The sequence below is a fragment of the Mirounga angustirostris genome, unplaced genomic scaffold (assembly GCF_029215605.1).
Source record: "Mirounga angustirostris isolate CCGP_5_RB_7025 unplaced genomic scaffold, mMirAng1.0.hap1 SCAF_6, whole genome shotgun sequence".
Classification (NCBI taxonomy): Eukaryota; Metazoa; Chordata; class Mammalia; order Carnivora; family Phocidae; genus Mirounga; species Mirounga angustirostris.
Genome location: NW_026991714.1, coordinates 80,071,993 through 80,094,727, shown reverse-complemented (window position 1 = coordinate 80,094,727; position 22,735 = coordinate 80,071,993). Strand labels below are relative to the sequence as shown.

Sequence of the window (22,735 nt, the reverse complement as noted above, 5' to 3'; positions counted from 1 at the left end):
GTTATAGGTCTGTTCAGGTTTTCTATTTCATCCTGGTTCAGTTTTGGTAGTTGATACATCTCTAGGAATGCATCCATCTCTTCCAGGTTATCTAATTTGCTGGCATAGAGTTGCTCATAATATGTTCTTAGAATTGTTTGTATTTCTTTGGTGTTGGTTGTGATCTCTCCTCTTTCATTCATGATTTTGTTGTTTTGGGTCATTTCTCTTCTCTTTTTGATAAGTCTGGCCAGGGGTTTATCAATCTTGTTAATTCTTTCAAAGAACCAGCTCCTAGTTTCATTGATCTGTTCTACTGTTCTTTTAGTTTCTATTTCATTGATTTCTGCTCTGATCTTTATTATTTCTCTTCTCCTGCTGGGTTTAGGCTTTATTTGCTGTTCTTTCTCCAGCTCCTTTAGGTGTAGGGTTAGCTTGTGTACTTGAGACCTTTCTTGTTTCTTGAGAAAGGCTTGTATTGCTATATACTTTCCTCTCAGGACTGCCTTTGCTGCATCCCAAAGATTTTGAACAGTTGTGTTTTCATTTTCATTGGTTTCCATGAATTTTTTTAATTCTTCTTTAATTTCCTGGTTGACCCATTCATTCTTCAGTAGGATGCTCTTTAGCCTCCATGTATTTGAGTTCTTTCCGACTTTCCTCTTGTGATTGAGTTCTAGTTTCAAAGCATTGTGGTCTGAAAATAGGCAGGGAATGATCCCAATCTTTTGGTACCGGTTGAGACCTGATTTATGACCTAGGATGTGATCTATTCTGGAGAATGTTCCATGGGCACTAGAGAAGAATGTGTATTCCGTTGCTTTGGGGTGGAATGTTCTGAATATGTCTGTGAAGTCCATTTGGTTCAGCGTCTCATTTAAAGTCTTTATTTCCTTGTTGATCTTTTGCTTAGACGATCTGTCCATTTCAGTGAGGGGGATGTTAAAGTCCCCCACTATTATTGTATTGTTGTTGATGTGTTTCTTTGCTTTTGTTATTAATTGCCTTATATAATTGGCTGCTCCCATGTTAGGGGCATAGATATTTACAATTGTTAGATCTTCTTGTTGGATAGACCCTTTAAGTATGATATAGTGTCCTTCCTCATCTCTTATTATAGTCTTTGGTTTAAAATCTAATTTGTCTGATATAAGGATTGCCACCCCAGCTTTCTTTTGGTGTCCATTAGCATGGTAAATGGTTTTCCACCCCCTCACTTTCAATCTGGGGGTGTCTTTGGTTCTAAAATGAGTCTCTTGCAGACAGCATATCGATGGGTCTTGTTTTTTAATCCAGTCTGTTAGCCTGTGTCTTTTGATTGGGGCATTTAGCCCATTTACATTCAGGGTAACTATTGAAAGATAGGAATTTAGTGCCATTGTATTGCCTGTAAGGTGACTGTTACCATATATTGTCTGTGTTCCTTTCTGGTCTATGTTGCTTTTAGGCTCTCTCTTTGCTTAGAGGACCCCTTTCAAGATTTCCTGTAGGGCTGGTTTTGTGTTTGCAAATTCCTTATTTTTTGTTTGTCCTGGAAGCTTTTTATCTCTCCTTCAATTTTCAATGACAGCCTAGCTGGATAGAGTATTCTTGGCTGCATATTTTTCCTATTTAGTGCTCTGAATATATCCTGCCAGTCCTTTCTGGCCTGCCAGGTCTCTGTGGATAGGTCTGTTGCCAGTCTAATGTTTCTACCATTATAGGTTACATATCTCTTCTCCCAAGCTGCTTTCAGGATTTTCTCTTTGTCTATGAGACTCGTAAGTTTTACTATTAGATGTCGGGGAGTTGACCTATTTTTATTGATTTTGAGAGGGGTTCTCTGTGCTTCCTGGATTTTCATGCCTGTTTCTTTCCCCAAATTAGGGAAGTTCTCTGCTATAATTTGCTCCATTATACCTTCTGCCCCTCTCTCTCTTTCTTCTTCTTCTGGGATCCCAATTATTCTAATGTTGTTTCGTTTTATGGTATCACTTATCTCTCGAATTCTGCGCTCGTGATCCAGTAGTTGTTTATCTCTCTTTTTCTCAGCTTCTTTATTTTCCATCATTTCATCTTCTATATTACTGATTCTCTCTTCTGCCTCATTTATTCTAGCACTTAGCGGCCCCATTTTTGATTGCACCTCATTAATAGCCTTTTTGATTTCTACTTGGTTGGATTTTAGCTCTTTTACTTCTCCAGAAAGCGTTTCTCTAATAACTTCCATATTTTTTTCAAGCCCAGCTAGTATCTTTAAAGTGATGATTCTGAACTCTAGATCTGACATCGTACTAATGTCCGTATTGAGTAGGTCCCTGGCAGTCGGTACTACCTCTTGTTTTTGTTGAGGTGATTTTTTCCGTCTTGCCATTTTGTGCAGAGAAGAATAGATTAATGAGAGAACAAAATGCTAGTAGAGTAACCACGTCCCCAGAAAATATACTCTAAACAAATCAGAAAAGACCTGAAGCAGTAGGATAAGAAAGGGAAAGAGAGAAAAAAAAAAAAAAGAAAAAGAAAAGATAAAGATAAAAACAAAAACAAACAAAACAAAACGAAACCCAGAATGTGATCAAATATGATCTATGTGGTATATAGATCAGTGCCACACACTAGATTTGGGGTGTATTTTGGTCTTTTAGAAGAAAGTGCCTCCCAAAATTTTAAAGAAAGAAAAACTTATATATGTACAAAAATAAGGGTTGATATGATGAAGGGATGGAATATGACAGTAAAAATGGAAATTATAAAAAATGTTATAAAAGGAATTGATAAGAAGTTGTTTGAAAAAAGAAAGAAGAGGATTTAAAAAAAGAAAAAAGAAAAAGAAAAAAAAAGGGAGAGGATGTGATCAGGCAGGGGAATAGAAAACACCATATACTAGAGATTTAGTGTATATTTTAATCTGTTAGAAGAAACTATCTCAAAATTTTAAAGAGAGAACAACTTATATATATAAGCCAAAAATATGGGTAACTACTATGAAGGGATAGAATATGACTCTAAAAATGAAAAATAAAAATGTTTTGTTTTTTTTTTTAAAAGGGATTGATAAGATGTTGGTTGAAAAAGGGAAAAAGAAAAATTCAAAAAGAAATAAAAAGACAAAAAGACAGTGAAAAAAAAAATGAACTTTAAACGACTAAAGAATCATGGTAAAAAAGCCGTGAATTCTATGTGCAGTAGTCCCCTAGCGCTGGAGTTCTGCTGTTCTCATTGATCGGTAAACTTGGTCTTGGCTGGCTGTTCTCGCTGATCTTCTGGGGAGGGGCCTGTTGCCGTGGTTTGCAAATGTCTCTGCCGGAGGCGGAATTGCCCCGCCCTTGCCCCCTCCCGGCTAAGTAATCTGCTCGGGTTTGCTCTCTGGGCTTTTGTTCCCTGCGAGCTTTCCGTACAGCTTTGGAGGCGGAGAGTGAAAATGGCGGCCTCCCAATCTCGGCCCCGGAGGAGCCGAGAACTCAGGGCCCCGCTCCTCAGTGAGTCCCCAGAGAAAAGGCGTCAGTCACTCCCGTCTCCCCGGTCTCCGGCCGCACTCCGTGCTCACCCGGCCTGTGACCGCGCGTTTCTATCTCTGGCACCCGACCCGGTCTGGAGTCTCCAAACCCAGCAGATCCCTGCGGTGCACTCCTGCGCGGCTCCTCCCAGGGGAGGAAGGTGAGTCTCCCCGGATCTGCCGCCTGTTGGGTCCCTGCTGGAGGAGCAGGGGCCCGGCTGTGCCGCGGATCACGGTTTATGGCGACCCCGAGCTGAGAGCCCGCGCCTGGGCTCCGCCTCTGCAGCCGGCTTCCCTGCTCCGATACCTGGGAGCTCTGCCGCACTCAGGTACCCCCGGTCTTTCTGTGACCCCGAGGGTCCTGAGACCACACTGTCCCGGAGGGTTCCACCCCCCGCTTAGCCACCAGAGTGACGTCCCTCATCGGAGCAGACTTTTAAAAGTTCCGATTTTGTGCTCCGTGGTTCTATCACTTGCCAGAAGCGGCCGACGGAGGCCCCTCCCCCGCCGTCTATCGTCCCGAATATCGCCGCGGATTCACTTCTCCGCACGTCCTACCTTCCAGAAAGTGGTCGCTTTTGTGATGAGATAGTTGTTGCTCTTTTTTCTTCAATCTCCTGTTGAGTTTGTAGGTGTTCAGAATGGTTTGATCCCTATCCAGCTGAATTCCTGAGAGGAGACGAAATCCAGGTCTCCTACTCCTCCGCCATCTTGCTCCGCCCCCTCGATGTGTTCCTGATCTTAAGGGAAAGGCTCTCAGCTTTTTCCCATTGAGGATGATATTCACTGTGGGTTTTTCATAGATGGATTTTATGAACTTGAGGAATGTTCCCTCTATCCCTATATTCTGGAGAGTTTTAATCAAGAAAGGATGTTGTATTTTGTCAAATGCTTTTTCTGCATCAATTGAGAGGACCATATGGTTCTTTTCCCTCCTCTTATTAATGTGTTCTATCACATTGATTGATTTGCGAATGCTGAACCACCCTTGCTTCCTGGGGATAAATCCTACTTGGTCATGGTGGATAATCCTTTTAATGTATTGTTGGATCCTATTAGCTAGGATTTTATTGAGGATTTTGGAATCCATATGCATCAGGGATATCGGTCTGAAATTCTCCTTTTGGATGGGGTCTTTGCCTGGATTGGGGATTAAGGTAATGCTGGCCTCGTAGAATGAGTTTGGAAGTTTTCCTTCTGTTTCTATTTTTTGAAACAGCTTCAGGAGAATAGGTATTATTTCTTCTTTGAATGTTTGGTAGAATTCCCCAGGGAATCCATCAGGCCCTGGACTCCCGTTTTTTGGGAGGTTTTTGACCACTGCTTCAATCTCGTTACTGGTTATTGGCCTATTCAGGTTGTCAGTTTCTTCCTCTCAGTCTTGGCGGCTTATAGGTTTCCAGGAAGGCCTCCATTTCATCCAGGTTGCTCGGTTTGTTGGCATATAGTTGTTGATAATAATTTCTAATAATTGTTTCTATTTCCTTGGTGTTAGCCGTGATCTCTCCCCTTTCATTCATAAGTTTATTAATTTGGGTCCTTTCTCTTTTCTTTTGGATAAGTCTGGCCAGTGGTTTATCGATCTTATTAATTCTTTCGAAGAACCAACTTCTAGTTTCGTTGATCTGATCTACTGTGTTTCTGGTTTCTAATTCATTGATTTCTGCTCTAATTTTAATTATTTCTCTTCTAATGCGTGGCTGAGGTATCATTTGTTGCTTTTTCTCTAGTTCTTTAAGGTGTAGAGTTAGTTGGTGAATTCGGGATTTTTCTATTTTTTGAGTGAGGCTTGGATGGCTATGTATTTCCCCCTTAGGACCGCCTTTGCAGTATCCCATAGGTTTTGGACTGATGTGTTTTCATTCTCATTGATTTGCATGAATTGTTTAAGTTCTTCTTTGATTTCCTGGTTGACCCAAACATTCTTGAGCAGAGTGGTCTTTAGCTTCCAAGTGTTTGAATTTCTCCCAAATTTTTTCTTGTGATTGAGTTCCACTTTTAGAGCATTGTGGTCTGAGAATATGCAGGGAATAACCTCAATCTTTTGGTATCGGTTGAGACCTGATTTGTGACCCAGTATGTGGTCTATTCTGGACAAAGTTCCACGTGCGCTCGAGAAGAATGAGTATTCTGTTGTTTTAGGGTGGAATGTTCTGTAAATATCTATGAGGTCCATCTGGTCCAGTGTATCATTCAAAGCTCTTGTTTCCTTGTTGATTTTCTGCTTAGATGATCTGTCCATTGCTGAGAGTGGAGTATTGAGGTCTCCTACAATTAACGTATTGTTATCAATATGACTCTTTATTTTGGTTAACAGTTGGCTTATACAGATGGCTGCTCCCATGTTGGGGGCATAGATATTTACAATTGTTAGATCTTCTTGTTGGATAGACCCTTTAAGAATGATATAGTGTCCTTCTGTGTCTCTAATTACAGACTTTAGTTTAAAATCTAATTTGTCTGGTATAAGAATGGCTACCCCAGCTTTCCTTTGAGGTCCGCTGGCAGGGAAGATGGATCTCCATCCCTTCACTTTCAGTCTGGATGTATCTTTAGGTTCAAAATGAGTCTCTTGTAGACAGCATATGAATGGGTCCTGTCTTTTTATCCAATCTGCAACCCTGTGCCGTTTTATGGGAGCGTTTAGGCCATTCACGTTGAGAATGATTACTGAAAGATATGAATTAATTGTCATCATGTTGCCTATGAGGACGTTGTTTTTATAGATTGTTCCTGTAAATTTCTGTTGTAGATCACTCTTGGGGTCCTTCTCCTTTTATAGAACCCCCCTTAATATTTCTTACAGGGCCTGCTTAGTGGTCACATATTATTTCAGTTTCTGCCAGTCGTGAGAGCTCTGCATCTCTCCATCCATTCTAAATGAAAGCCTTGCCGGATAAAGTATTCTTGGCTGCATGTTCTTCTCATTTAGTACCCTTTCTATGTCTTGCTGGACCTTTCTGGCTTGCCAGGTCTCTGTGGATAGGTCTGACGTTATTCTGATGTTCCTCCCTCTGTACATAAGGGATCTCTTCCCCCTAACTGCCCTTAAGATGGTTTCCTTGGTTCTACGATTTGCAAGTTTTACTATTACATGCTGGGGTGTTGGCCTGTTTTCCTTGATCTTGGGAGGGGTTCTCTCTGCCTCTAGGACGCGAATGTTTGTTTCATTCCCCAGATTAGGGAAGTTCTCAGCTACGATTTGCTCAAATACATCTTCTAGTCCTCTCTCTCTCTCCACTCGCTCCAGGATTCCAATTATTCTGACATTGGAACGCTTCATGGTGTCACTTATTTCTCTGATTCTATTTTCCTGGATTCTGAGTTGTTTTTCCCTGGCCTCCTCTTTTCCCTTTTTATCTATTATATTGTCTTCCAGGTCACTTATTCTCTCTTCTGCCTCAGTTACCCTAGCTCTTAGATTATCTAGATTGGATTGGATCTCATTGATAGCATTTTTAAGTTCTGCCAATTCAGCTTTCATTTCTGCCCTTAGAGACTCTATGTTGCCATTAATTGATTTCTCCATTCTAGCCATTGTCTTCACAATTGCTATCCTGAATTCCATCTCCGACATCTTGGTTATATCTGCATCTATTTGTAAATCTGCAGCATAAGTCATGATCTCTGAGTCTTTTCTATTTTGGGGGTTCCTCCTCCTAGTCATTCTGTTGATGGGTGTTTGAGGGAATGTGTATAGAGTCCAAATTATTGAACAGAACCCACGCAAGATGCACCTGTTTTCTTGGGACCTTAGGGTTGCTGGCCTCTTTTTTTCCCAGCCTGTCTTCTGCAGGAGGGGCCTGCCGCACTGTTACTCAGGCAACCCTGTTGGGGCGGAGTTGCCCTGCGCCCTTGTGGCTGGGACGGGCTCTGTGGGAATCAGTTTTTGGGGCTTTTGTTCTCCGACAGCTTTCCCTGGTGGCTTTCCACGTCTCTTCCACGAGTCAGAGCAAAAGAGACCGTTTCCAACCCTCTGCCTCAGAGCAGAGAGATCGCAGTCTGTTCTTCACTGAGCTCTGCAGGCCATACTGTCTCCATTTCTGTCCGTGCTGCTATAAACTGCAGCGTCCTGGGTTGTGCGCCCCTCCGCAGCGCTCCCAGTCCTGCCTCCAGGTCAGAGCACGTCTCTGCCCTTTGTGCTTCTAAAACTGCCAGCCGCTCCCAGTTGGTGCACCTGCAACCCAACCGCTCTGGTTTCCATCCTGGGGGCTGCAGTTTGCAGGCACGACCCTGCCGCTCCGGGTTTCCACCCTGGGGGCTGCCCTAAAGTCCTTTCCCTGCCACTACCGCTCTGTGAATCTGTGCCCCCTCCAGAGCACGCCAGGCTATTGCTCACCGGCAGTGTAGGATCCTCACGGCCAGGCACCCTCCTGCTGCCATTTATCTTCTGATATCTGCCCGTGGAATCACGGCTCCCCGCTTTGTACCTCGAAACCAACCACCTGCGATATTCTGTTTGTAGAGATCCAGATCTTCTTACATCTCAAGCTGGTTTCGTGGGTGCTCAGAGTGGTCTGGTAGATATCCAGCTCAATTCCGGGGACCAGTTGAAATAGGGTCCCCTACTCCTCCACCATCTTTCACCTCACAAAGAGTTTCTAATGTTCCTTTATTTTTCTTCCCTAGTTGATTCATGCTGGTAAGGGGGAAGCCATCAGAATCCGGTCCATTTTGAGATCCCTAATTCCGCTGGGAGATTTGGTGGGAGTAATCAGCATTGCTTTTCAGATGCCAACGATAGCCAAAGGTAAGCCAACTTCCATTCTTTGTAATTCAGTGGGGCATTGGAGGACAGGAGTTTTATTTTTTATTTTTTTATGTTTTAAATTTTATTTTATTATGTTATGTTAGTAATTACTTTTGATGTAGTTATCCATGATTCATTGTTTTTGTATAACACCCAGGACAGGAGTTTTAAATAATAATATCAGCATCTGCATTCCTCCCCTCCACACCCCCATACCCTACCGTGTCCTACAGCGTCGTTACAGGACTTAAGTTTCTTTAAGAAGAGAACTATGAAGTACATTATTTTGATTGAGTTAAGAAATGCTCTATTCCCGTATTCGTCTGCGCATGTTTATAAACATTTATATCTAAATGAAAAAAGATACCGCTTTTTTATAAAGTATTTTCTGTTCTCCTTATTTTTAAATAGCTGTTTTCACTGAAATTTTAATCATTTTTTACATGACATTTCTGACCGTTTCCCCGAGAAGAGGAAATACATACTTCACCTGTCTTACCTGATTTCTTTCCTACTATTTTTGGTCCTCATTCTTCTCTTTCTTGACTGCAATCCTTTTATTTGCCCTTTTGGATATTTTTCATTACCATTTTCTTATGATGCTTCCCCCCCCCAAAATTACAGCTTTTGACTTAGAGATTAAAAGATTCCCTGTGTGTTGAAAGAAGCGCTCTTCTCAAGACTAAGGAGAAAATTTTAAAAATAAAAATTTTTTTACCATTTTCACCAAATGTTTATTGTCCTTTTTCATTATGTCATTTTGGTTTAGCAACTGCTTGCAATTAGTTTTTTGTTTGTTTGCTTTTAAAGATTTTATTTTACTTATTTATTTTAGAGAGGAGGGGAGAGTGTGAGTGGGGAGAGGAGCAGAGGGAGAGGGAGAGAGAGAATCTCAAGCAGACTCTTCACTGACCCTGAAATCTGACCTGGGGCTCGATCTCACGACCCTGAGATCATGACCTGAGCTGAAACCAAGAGTCTGATGGATGCTTAACCGACTGAGCCACCCAGGCACCCCGATTAATTTTTAATATTAACTCAAAAGCATGGAGAATAAAGTTATAACATGCTCTCCATGTAAATGCCAGGAACAGTGGCCCGTCACCCTGCAGCCCAGATTGGGTTGGGGATGACAGAGGGCTTAGACAGCAGTGAGTGACGTGCAGATGCTCTGCTGTGGGGGTGCCTGGAGGGCCTCGAATGACACTCACACTGCTCCCTTGCAGCACCCCAAGCTACAGCAGAAATGGCAGATAGCATAGGCCTGAGGCCCATTCCCCTGGTGGTGGTTCACACTCTGCCTCCCACAGAAACAAAGATTTGAGCGTAATTGAAGACACCCAAGGGATAGTTAGATTCCAAATTAACACTTTAGTGTTAATTTTCCAGCTTCAGCTGTGTTCACTTCTCAGTAGTTTATTGGATATTGTTGCACATATCATTTTTCCCTAAACTTCTAATTTTAGAAGAACATGCGATTAGGTAGAACATGCATGTTATGATCATTTTCTTGCATCAGTTATGCCCCAGAGAGGATTAGCTGTTATTACCTGAAGTCTGGAATGAAGGGACCGCTGCGTAACTGAAGCCGGCTTCCCCTCCTTGCCAGCCTTCTGATTATGAGAAAGCAACGTTTCATATGCGCCCAGCTCACAAACCCAAACCTTCCTTCCAGGTGACATAAGCAACCACAAGAGTTGAACATTCATTCTGATGGGAGGGAAAGCTGCAACTGAAAAATTGTCCCATGGCTTGTTGGCTTCTCCACTTGAGGCAATTTCTTCTTTTTTTGTGTACATACAAGATCTTCTTGTTTCGTGTTCATTTACTTAAATAAGATGTCTTTTCTTTTCCCTACATTCTGAGCCATAAAATTGACACAGTCAGGAAAAAGATAAGAAGAATACCAGTGATACACAGATTAGGGAATAGAGAAGCTTTACATTTTGAGGTAAACTTAGGAATAATGAAGAACCAAGAGCATGGGCGATAAGAGAAGCAGATAACCCATTCAGAATTTCCCCAAAGTCTCTGTATGTCTCCTAATTTTGCTCCACTTACCTGCCTTTACCAGCCTTTAATATTTTTCAAGTTGGTCTCTTTCTTCTTCCACTTAGTTGTGCTATAATCATATTATTTTGTGATGTTCTTCTTTGTAAATATGCACTGCATTGTCTAGTTTAGGATTTAAAGGATTTTGTGTCGGTGGGTGAACTATCAAAGTCATGATGAAGGTGAACTTTTAAAACCCAATCCATTGGTTATTGTTAAATTTCTACATATTTCTTTTACCACTTTCCTTTTATGGAAAGTACAGACAGAAAATTGCATGTTTTTATTTTGCCACGACATGCATTTAAATCAACTTTAAAACTTCAATCGGTAGTTTTTTGTTGTTGTTGTTGTTTTTTAATATGTTCTAGGGACACATCAGCTGGTTCTTTAAACATTACCGATTATCACTGATAATTGTTGTTGTATGTTCTATATTTAGTATGTGAAGTTTACCTCTTCCTCCCTTAGTGGTAGCTGAGACCTTTCTCAAAATCTTTTATCCTACCTATTTTAGAACTACAGTGTGCCCCAGAATAATAATGCAAGCAGGAGTGGTTCAGAAACCTGAGGGCAAGCACACAGTTTCAAAAGCCGATGTTCTGTTCCTGCAGCGCTTGGCCCTGGCAGGTTTGGACAGACTGTCCGAGGCCCTAATTGTAGGCAGATGAATATTTTTGCAGGTACTACAGGGAAAGGCCAGTGCACCTGGTCCTCCTCCTTCCAGTTCAAGAGCCAGAAGTCTGACAGGAGGCAGTTCTTCAACTTTATAGTCTCCAGTGTGTTGAGGAGACAGTGAAGATAAAACAGTAGCTGTAGCAAATCGATGAGTCTTGAGTCCCAGGTATATGGAGCTGTAACATGCCTGAAAAGAGATGTGTGTGTGAATGAGTGTTTAAAACAGAAATCTTATTTTAGGATCAATGGGTGGCTTACCGCTTCCTTCGGCACAACTGCATATTAAAATCATAGAATCTTTTAAACTTAAATTCCCTAATAATGTGATTTTTAGGAGAATTAAACTGGAATTTCATACAGATTTTTGATGAAAAATATAGCACACTGATTTAACGTTAAGGACTAAATCAGCTTTGGTTGGGTTTTAAATCCTATTTTCCTTGGTTTAAATCTAACTTTGCCAATTACTAGGTATACAACCCTGGGAATGTTACTTAACTTCCCTGAAGGTCGGTTGTCATCTGTTAAACGTAGCTAAGAATACCAACCTTACAGTGAGCTTTTGAAAACTGTACGAGATCGTGTCTGTAACATTCCTAGCAGAGTGCCTGATAACAACACAAACAAGAGCTATTATTCCCATTATTTTAATTATAGGAAGAAAAGTAGTAGGTATATTGAGTATTATAATTTAATAAGGAATGGAAGCTATTTCATATTAGCCTTTAATATAATTACCCTTAAAATATTGTTTCTTGTTTATTTTCACGATTCAGATAAGAAACCCATTCCTTAATTATGAAGGAAAACAAAAAAGTTGTGACTTTATTTTTTCAGGATGATTGTGGTCATGTACCCTCTTTCCCTGGGTCCTGCATCAATATTAAAGATTCTGTGATATTATCTGTAGAATTTTACAGTGTGTCATTAGTAGCAATGTTATTTGGCATAATTATCACATGGTCAAACAGGAACGAAATCTGCCAATATTTTCAATTGGTACATAATCTCCAAATTCCTCACATCAGTGGTTCCCAGCCTGTGAGTCTATGGAATTCTAGTAAGAGATTCACTCATCTATGTAGGCATCAAATATTGACTATTAATAGAGGAAAATAATATGACTCTCAAATATGTTTTAAATATTGTTAAACGCTATTATGTTTAAGGAAACATATTTCCTTTGAAAGTCAAACCAATTCATAGAGTTGTTTCATCATTTTGCAATTGTCTAAGCCATAAATATGTAAATGAACCATGATTATCACATAGGGATATGTGAGTTTTATTAGTGTTTAAAAGAGGCTCTCATTTTTGAAAACAGGGAAAATGTCACGGTTTAACTTTTTATGGCATTTATTGCTAGTTTTACAATGTAGATTTTGGGTGCCTTTTTGTTTCCTTCTCATTATCTAGCCGAATACTATGTCTTCGATCATACACGCGATTAATAGATTCCCAGATCACATTTTGAATGACCTTGAATTTAAATTGCACTGGCATAATTCCTCAGCCAATACCCAGCACTTGCTTGTGGGTAGTAGAAGGACAAAAATCCATTCAACTGGTAACTTAAAACTTGAGGAGGCTGGAGAGAAGCAATCTATCCATTTGCAATCTATCCATTAACAACGACATGTCACCTTCTCTCTTTTAGATGGGAATGTGGTGGAGCCTGACATGTCTGCGGGGTTTTGCCCAGATCACAAGGCAGCCATGGTTTTGTTCCTTGACAGGGTCTATGGGATTGAGTTTCAAGATTTCCTCCTCCACCTTCTCGAGGTTGGCTTTCTGCCAGATCTCCGGGCTGCAGCTTCTTTAGACACGGTAATGGTTTGAACAGTTGACATCCTCAACTTTTGACTCTTCATTCGCTGGCTTGTGATATTCTCCATAGATATATTCATTCACTTATTCACTGTCACTAAATGTTTATTGAGTACCTATTACATTTTTAGGGAGGCAGTGGGTAAACAGAAAATAAAACAGACTATGTCCTAAGGAAATCACTGAATAGTGGAGAAAACTTACCACCTCAGGAGTATGATAAGAATTCTGATCGGGTACTATGGAAGACAATAAGTGTATATAACCCTAGTTTGGGAAGTCACAGTGGCTCCTTCTAACCTCCAGACTGGCCTAAAGAATTATGCTTCTCAGTGAAAGCAATTACAGTATTAAGAATGTTTAATGGACATTGTTGAGTTGGGCCAATTACACTGTCATCCTGGTGTCTTTTTTTTTTAAAGCACACATAAGGCTGAAATCTCTCCTGTACGTCCAGTGGCCCGCATCAAGAATCTGTCATTACTGGTGTAAATATTCTACTGTTCGGAGTATTGTAGGATAAGCTGAAGCTCTAAATGTTATTTCAGTAGTTATAATAATACCTCCTTTTATTCTCAATTAAATGGATCTTTTTGATTCCAGAGGAAATCAGATCTTCAGTTGACAATAGCTCTTTCAGGAAAGTCAGGAGAGGAGAATCATAAAAATAAACTGAAATTTCTTTTTCCTTTGTTGGGTGTGTTCGCATGAAATTCTGAACCTAAACAGGAGAGCTGATACCATAATAAGACAATCAGCCTTTGGCTATTGATTCTGCTGGACATGAGCTAAAATATAAATATAAATAACTCACATTCCTAAATATCATTAGTGTCTTCATCACACATCCATCCTCCCCTTGATATCTTATTATAGAATGTGAGCCTCTTGGGCTTCTTGAGGAGGGAGCTAGGACGATAGATACCACTTCATTTTTATCTGTTTATGAGCAATTGGAAGTTGATTGTTTCCAGTGGTAAAAAATCATACGAGCCATATTTAAAACACACCCGAGAAGTCCATCTCCATTGTTCATGTACTTGTCATTTTCTAGAGAATGAAATCCCATGTCCACACATTCATCCCTTTGAGAGTTGTCTACTGCCAAATGCAAATGACTTTCTACTCTCACAATTCCTTTCTAGGCTGCTCTGAGTGCTACAGACATGGCCTTGGCCCTCAATCGGTACCTTTGCACAGCCGTGCTGCCTTTGTTAACGAGATGTGCCCCTCTTTTTGCGGGCACAGAGCACCACGCTTCTCTCATTGACTCCTTACTTCACACTGTGTACAGACTCTCTAAGGGCTGCTCTCTTACCAAAGCTCAGCGGGATTCCATAGAAGTTTGTTTACTCTCTATTTGTGGGTAAGTGGGGAACTAACTCCGTATCAAGCTGCTGCTTCTTTGAGAGAGAGAATTTACGATAGGGCCCTTGACAGATGGTTAGGAATTTTGGAAGAAATTTCCGTACCGAAAAACGGAATTCATTTTAGGTAGTCCCCTGTACCCGAGGTTGGAATCAGAGCACCCTTGCTCCTGGTCAAGTTCAGGAGTCTTATTCCAGGACTCTCTAGGGTATTTGGCCATTGGATAGAGTGCTGGACCAGTTTTCTGGATATTGGTGGGCAGGGGAACTGTGTGCGAGGAGTCCCTGGTCACTTTTGTGTAACATTAGAAGATTCTCCCCTTTTGACTATGTGCGATGATTTTAACTCCTCTTCCAGAAGAGAAAGGAAAAAAGAGACTTATTAAAGTTAAAAGATGATACAGTATAATATTAAAGCCTTATTGTGGCCATCATGAAGGCTATGTCCTTCATGCTGGAAAACCACTTCCTATAGATAGAAGTGTTCCTATAGGTCTTACCCTGAAAGCCAGAACATACCTTCTCCTGTTGGGGTTCTGACAGCTAATGTGACAGTTTCTCACATCCCTGGGTGGGGTGATGGCTTCCTTCTGATTGCAAGAGCAGGCGAAGGCGTGTGGTCTAGCGGTGCACTGGTGAAGAAATGTTTTCGCTCACAGCCAACTACGTGGGTTTAGAAGCCAGATGGGACTGAAGGAGATGAAAAATGAGAGGGTTATGTCTCTAACTCCCCTGACGCTAACATTCTGTAAAATGAGACCAAAGTCACTATCTCACAGAGTTTATCTACTTCTTAAACGAGGTGATGCGTTCAGGATGACCTGACACAATAGATGTGTGTGAGTTTTCTTTCCCGTCCTCCTCTGGCCAGATTTCTGCCTCAGCCTTTTCCCCCTCCCTCCTGTTTCAGCACTCCCTCTTGTGTTTGCTTCTAATTGAGTCACAGAAGACCCTTCCTGGCTAGTGGAGTGAGGGAAGAAGCACTTACTGTAATTGCTGGAGCCAAGGGGCTCAGGAAACAGTAGGGTCTATGGTGGTGGGTGGTTGGGAAGTGAAGGGAGAAGAGGAACATCGGTAGCAAAAAAGGAGTGGGCTTCAGATCTAGGGGATAGAGAGGAGTTGGAAATGTAGCCTTTTATACAGTTGTGTAGTGGTGGGCTAATTGGGGGCACCTCATTAACCCCATCTGAAGAGAGGTGTAGGTACAGGTTCTTGGCTAGAATTTAGTCTCATGAATTATTTCCTTAGATTAGAGACATTGCCCTTCATTATTAAAATGAACTTTGTCCCACCAGCCAGTTGAGACCTTCTATGATGCAGCACTTACTCCGAAGATTAGTATTTGATGTGCCATTATTAAATGAACATGCAAAGATGCCTCTTAAGGTAAGTAGAGGAAATGTCTGTAGTTACATGATTACTGGGTCCTCTGACTTTTCTCCTCTTACAGTATGTACAGCTCTTAGAAACACCAGGCTTGATTTTCAATGCTGGAAAATTTCTCCCAATTCTTGGAAGTGGGCATATAAATTTGAGAGATGTGTACATCACAATACAGTAAGTCCTAAAAGATCATAGGAGTTCTAAGATTAAATCAATCTTAGGTGAATGGCAATGGAAATCAATGGGAAAAATGGGCAACAAAGAAAACATGAGCCAAGGTATTCTTCAGGGTAGAAAACATGTAGTAGGTGTGGCCTGAAATATTAGCAACCTTCGGGGATAAAGAGTAGGCTTTCAAAAACACCCATTTTCTAAGTCGGTAATCACATGGCAGTTTCCAAATGTTATGTCTTAGGGTTCAAAGATAACCTGTCTCTGCAGTTACAGTTTGTCACCGAGTATGGAAGAATCACTGACATTTTCTCTGTTCAGCTTCATTATTCCATTCATGAATGAATGGGTCTCATACTGTCTTACTGACTTGAGAATATTTTTCTATCATCTAATATTGCAATCCAGTTTTAGGATTAGAATATTCGGTGTGTCCTAATACATCTAATAGCATGGTCTGTGCATGGAAGTCATAGGCATGTAATGGACTGTTTTATGGGTAGCCTCTGTGTACTGTCATCTGGTAAACCTCATTTTTCCTCATGGCCACCCAGTAACAGTGCTGGAAAAAAGAAGTCTGAGATATAAATGAGTCAGTTTTTTGAGCTGCTGTTACTCTAAGCTTCCCTAGATACTTAGCAAATACAGTCTTTCTCCCTGAAAATTCATTTTGGTTTAATAAATTTAGATTAATGAATGATGCAAAGTAAATTATATTCTTGCTGAAAATCCCATTTTTACAGTTTTTATCCTCTAGAAGAGCTCTTCCCATACAAAATTTTCTTCATACAAATGAGCTGGAAGTTACCTGAAAAAAGAGATGGTATTACTTTATGTGATAAACTCTTTTAGGTTGTAGATATTTCCAAGTTAATCCAAACACATTAGATCTTAATATTTCATCATTTGAGATTTCTAAATTGTGTGTGTGTATTTCTCTAGTAAGAGATGTAGTTTGTTTTAATAACATCAATCCTTTTTGATCTATTTCCCTCCTTAGTTACAGAAAAGAGAGTCCAAAAATTTATAGTTGATTCATAACGGTAATTTTATTAATTCAGCAAGTAGTTGTGAATATTTGTTAAAGATCAAAAATGAATTACTAAAGAACTAAAGAAGAATTAGAAGATTCTATCCTTGTCTTTAAACTTAGTTTAGTCCTAAACAAACAAAATGTACACAGAGGAAAACTGAAGATGAACACAGACACTTGGCAAGATAAGAAATTTAGCATCCATAACCACCAAAGAAAGATAGGTAAAGAAATTACTGAAATAGAGTAGTTTGGGAAGTTTACTTAGAGATGTTAAGTTCTGAAGCAAAGCCTAAAGTGTGGTGATTAAGGATTGGCAAAAAGGAAGCAAAAATATTCAGAGGTAGATTTCCCTTAGAATGTACATTTCAGGTGCTGTATCCTAGATATACTTCCTTGTGCCTCTGGACCACCCTGACATTAGTCCTTTCATTAAGTGCAGATGTGCATATCCAGAGGATCGCGATTCATAAAACTGAGTAAATGATAGCAACTAATACAGGACTCAGGGATACATCAATAACCAACCTCATAAAGAATGCTGTTCAAGGCGCACTTATGTGTTAAATTGGGCATGGGGTCCTTATACTGTGCTCAGTGTTATATTATAAAGAGGCATGGTATAAAAGGTAAATAGTGTTCTCCAGAAGAATTCATATGGGATAGAGCAGTTCTGTTTCAGTTGACCTTATTACATGGCATTTGAATGTCAAATGGGAAGAAAGGGGAAAATATAAAATATGGTATCTTTCACACATTGCTTTTATAATTGTTTTCTCACATAGCTGCTGACAAATCATTATGAAAGATGCTGGAAATATTACTGTCTGCCCGGAGGGTGGGGGAACTTTGGAGCTGCCTCCGAAGAAGAGCTTCATTTATCAAGAAAGTTGTTTTGGGGCATTTTTGACGCCCTATCTCAAAAGGTGATTTAAGATTTTATGGACTTTGTGTGATGCAATAATTTAAAAGCTGTAAATATTCCTAGTGGAATATTACCTTTACTTATTAAGACTAAGGTAGTTCTTTTTCCTTTTTTCAATGTCCAACAAATATTGAGAATGCAACTTATATTTAATTTTAATAATCATTATGGTAACATGTTCCTTGTGATCGTAACACCTTCAGAACTTAAAATGGCTAAGCATCTCAGGAAATTATGCACGTGGTTGAGTTTCTGATGCATTAGGACTTACCGGATTCAAACCCTCCCTAGTCATCCGGATCTTAAAAACCATGAAGAAATATAATCAAATATAAAAATATGCAGTCTCATAAAATTGTAATATTCCAGTGGCCTTACTGGCTTTTCCCACTTTGCTGCTATGGAGATTTAAGTCACTCCACTCCGTGTTGCTTTCTATATGCAATATTCTGTAATAGTTGGTATATTTATAAAGAATAGTTCATATATTTTCACAAGGCTGGGGGTGGGGATAGTTCTTCAGGGAAAATCAGAATAGCCTGCTTTGTATGCTTCTGCTTAAATTATTAATCAAAATCAGTTTGAATTCCCGGATAGACATTATTAAACAACTGGAGCAGGATATCGAGAAGTTTGCTGTGTAATAGAGTGAAGTTCACTCGAGATTACAGTTGGAAGCTACATCTTGATGCTTTTTGTCACTGAATTGCCTTGGGTAAACTGAGGGTCCTTTTAAAATAATACGTAAAAGGCAGTTTTAGAAGGATTTACAGCATTAATTTAAAACTGAACACTTGGGCGCCTGGGTGGCTCAGTTGGTTAGGCGACTGCCTTCGGCTCAGGTCATGATCCTGGAGTCCCGGGATCGAGTCCCGCATCGGGCTCCCTGCTCGGCAGGGAGTCTGCTTCTCCCTCTGACCCTCCTGACCCTCCCCCCTCTCATGCTCTCTCTCTCTCTCAAATAAATAAATAAATAAAATCTTTAAAAAAAAAAAAAAGAATGAAGCAAAAGGGGGGCACCTGGGTGGCTCAGTCGGTTAGGCGACTGCCTTCGGCTCAGGTCATGATCCTGGGGTCCCTGGATCGAGTCCCGCATCGGGCTCCCTGCTCGGCAGGGAGTCTGCTTCTCCCTCTGACCCTCCCCCCTCTCATGTGCTCTCTCTCTCCTCTCATCCTCTCTCTCAAATAAATAAAATCTTTAAAAAAAAAAATAAATCTCACAAATGGAAAAAGTCAAATGTGCCTTCTGTTTCTGTGTTTGGTGCACTTAATTCCTGGGTTCTGTGACACAGACTAGTTATGAAGAAATTCCTCAAAGGAAGAATAGGTCATTTAGAACTTACTAGCTCCGTAATAGCCTAGACCAGTGGCTTGCAAACTTTTTGGCCTGGGGACTTCTTGACACTCTTCAAATGATCTTAAAAACTATGGAGGAGGGCACCTGGGTGGCTCAATTGGTTAAGCGACTGCCTTCGGCTCAGGTCATGATCCTGGAGTCCCGGGATCGAGTCCCGCATCGGGCTCCCTGCTCGGCGGGGAGTCTGCTTCTTCCTCTGACCCTCCCCCCTCTCCTGCTCTCTCTGTCTCATTCTCTCTGTCTCAAATAAATAAATAAAATCTTTAAAAAAATAAAAATAAAAAAATAAATAAATAAAACTGAACACTTAAAGTGAGATAATTTTTAAATACTATTTTTTAATTTTTTAAAAAAATCTAAAAATACAAATTTAGTCACTTATGTAATCAATATACAAATAACACTTCCCAGAAATTTTGATTGTGCATATTCCCTGTAGAATTTCTTTCTTAGTGTAGAATTCTTAGTTTAGATCTGTCAAAATTTCTTACTCTCTGGAATGTCCCTTTATGTGTGTTTCAAGTATAGTCTTTATTATATGGTGTAGTAACATTCTGTAATTACGCCATTGATTGAAATTGTGTGTAAAGACATGTTATACATTTAGAATACTCAGGTTTATTTCATAAAATTTTGGAGAAAAACTCTTGAAGAGGCAAAGATTTTCTTAAGTGGCAACTGCAGTAAGTCTGACTTCAGCCTCTCTCCTGTTGGGTGGGATTTCAGCTGTGAAACGTTAATGTTCCATTTGCTAGAGAAAGAATCTGTGAGGGAGTTGAGTTAGCCTAGGGTCATTCTGATTTTCTCTTAAAACATCTTGCCAGCCACAGCAACCATTTTGACAACTTTTGCTCAATAGTAACATACAGGTTTTTTGTGTTTTGGTGTTTTCTTCTGTCCTCCATTTCTTCCCAGAAATACGAACAAGAACTTTTCAAACTGGCTCTGCCTTGCCTGAGTGCAGTTGCGGGAGCTTTGCCTCCAGACTACATGGAGTCAAATTATGTCAGTATGATGGAAAAACAGTCATCAATGGATTCTGAAGGGAACTTTAACCCACAACCTGTTGATACCTCAAAGTATGGACTCTTTCTATTGCAGCAGATTTTTATTGTAAATGATGTGTGAAGTCTGAAATTGAATAAGGTACTAAAGTGAACTTTCTGTAATCCATGCCCCCTTTGAATTGGTATCCTTTTGATAGGGGTCCCTTTACTTGACGAAATGATGGTAGTAACAATAATGATTATACAAATATCAGAAGTAGACAAGATGTACCTTCTAGGATACTCAACATAACCCAGATTCTCTGTACATAACCACATGGTAGTATCTACAATAACGAGAATCAAGAAAGCATATTAGCTATTTTTTAGTTGAAAATGTACCCTAAATGTTTATTAATAATTGCAGCCAACCTCTGTCTATCGTCTTTGACTGGGGGTGATACCAGCACGCAGGGCAAAGCTGGTCCTCTGAGCTGTGGGAAGTCACTCCACCATCACTACATCTCAGTGAAGCCTAAGGGTAGTAGCCGATGTTCAGCATCATAAAGCAAAGCATGAGATTCCAGGGAATATCAAATGAGAATATTGGTGGAAAATTGAGCGGATAGTTAGAATGCAGTGTGACAACCTTAGCCACAGATAAAATGTTACTTAACATTATGAAACTTCTTACTCGTACTTAGTTGCGTAAATCATTTTGCAAGTGGGGTGTCTCAGTACTTCCAGTGTTTGGGAGTCTCAGCATTTTTGTTGTTACTGTCTTTGAGTAGGACCATGGTTTCCCATTGGGGAGGAGAGCTGACTCTTCATGCTACATTATCTTATCGATTCCATGGTGACTCCGCAAGATCAGTGGTTAGCAAGGTAGTCACTTGGTAGCTGCCGTCCACAGCGTCTGAATTTGCTTGGGAGTTCAACTTTTAGGCTTCTGGGCGGCCCCCGGCTGGTTTAGCTTCCATAACAGATCAAAATTTCAACCCAAGTGGTATGCCATTAGTTGGATAATGCCTTACATTTGCATGTTTGGTATTTGATGACAGTCCTGTGAGAAAAGACTCTACCCCCCAGTATTTGGCTTATGTGATTGATCCTTTGTATCTCTTCCAATGTAAGTAAATCAGAATATCACATGCTCAGTTCCTACATGGGTAAGTGTGTGGTTTGCTAACATACAATATAATCCAGGATTTTAAAATAATATCAGAACATGTCATGGTCTTGGTGTTGATTAATTAAATCTAATTAAAAAACAACTGTTGGGCATGTGTAGTCATTTACCAAGGCTTGCCCCTTCGGGGAATTCTTACCAGGTTAGGTTTACTTAGTGATATCAATCATTTCTATATCTTTGTGATTTTTATATATCATTTCTTAAGTATGTCTGTGTCCTGTAGTTCAATCACTGACTGATAACATTGTTGAAAAAGAACAGTAAACCATCTCATTATGCTAGGTTTTATTTAGAGCTCAGTTCTCAATGTTAATTGTGATAAGTTATGTGTGTGAATGAATGGAATTATATATATATGTGTTTGTATATTTAATTGTCCATTCATCAATATATCTAATATTCCCAAGTCCCATATTTACCATTAGACTGGGTTATCACTTGCATGCACTCAACATCTGTTTAAGAGATCATATATTAATTAAATATGAGAGGAATCAAAAATAAGTGTTATTAAGATCACAGAGCATGAGTAGGTTATTTTTCACCATAATCCATATTAACAACAGTTAGAATGTTATATGTAGACCATGAAATTTAAAATCATTAACACATTACTAGTTGTAGGACAATTTAAAATTTTAGTACATTTAAAAAATGTAACGAGATTTCAGCCATCTTTTACCCACTTATAGTTGTTGTAGACGAGACAAGTCAAAAAGGGAGAATAACTTCAAAGAATGAATATAGAAGAGAAGTATGTCTTTAAGCTCATTGAGTCTAACTGTATCTTGATTCAGGTTTTAATTTTTTTTTGGTATAATCTATTGTCCTTATCCTTGATTATAATTTAATTATTTTTACTTATATATAATTTTTAACATATATAACTTATGTGGAGCCATAATAATATATGGATTAATATAAGATAAGCAGACAGAACATTACAGCTTGAGTTTTACTCTGTTCCTACACTATGGAAAAATAATACCTTGTTAAGATAATTTTTTAACAGTTGTGCATCGAGTGGGATTTATGCAGTCATAAGCTGTGAGTAAATTATTGGTATGATTTCCTGTAAATCCTATAAAAATCAAGTTTTTTTTCTTTATTTTTCTCATAGTATTACAATTCCTGAGAAGTTGGAATACTTCATTAACAAATATGCGGAACATTCTCATGACAAATGGTCAATGGACAAGGTAAAAGTCGGAGTATCACATTCTAACTCAGTACTGAGTGTGCCTAATGACGAGTCACTGCTCAGATATTTCTGACCATGACAGTTTTCTACTTTAAAGTGAAAGCTGTATCTAGATTAGGAAAGAACATTTAAGTATGATTTGCTGATACAGTACTTAGTTAGTTCTGCCATTAACACATGTGTAATATACATATGAATAAGGATATTTGTTCATAAAGGGGTGCCTGGGTGGCTCAGTTAGTTGAGCAACAGACTTTTGGTTTCAGCTCAGGTCAGGATCTCAGGGTTGTGAGATCAAGCCCCACGTCTGTCTCTGTGCTCAGTGGGGAGTCTGCTTGAGAATTCTCTCCCTCTGCCCC

At 39.8% G+C, this 22,735-nt stretch overlaps 1 protein-coding gene across 1 annotated transcript in view; it reads left to right on the top strand.

The window, feature by feature from the left end:
- Nucleotides 1-22,735, top strand: part of RYR2 (ryanodine receptor 2) — a 736,030-nt gene that overhangs the window by 546,067 nt on the left and 167,228 nt on the right. Inside the window, exons 48-54 of the mRNA XM_064594590.1 lie at nucleotides 8,084-8,204; nucleotides 12,592-12,761; nucleotides 13,907-14,127; nucleotides 15,424-15,514; nucleotides 17,501-17,641; nucleotides 19,913-20,076; nucleotides 22,296-22,374. Of these exons, the coding sequence (XP_064450660.1) occupies nucleotides 8,084-8,204; nucleotides 12,592-12,761; nucleotides 13,907-14,127; nucleotides 15,424-15,514; nucleotides 17,501-17,641; nucleotides 19,913-20,076; nucleotides 22,296-22,374 (987 nt within the window). The remainder of the gene's footprint in view (nucleotides 1-8,083; nucleotides 8,205-12,591; nucleotides 12,762-13,906; nucleotides 14,128-15,423; nucleotides 15,515-17,500; nucleotides 17,642-19,912; nucleotides 20,077-22,295; nucleotides 22,375-22,735) is intronic.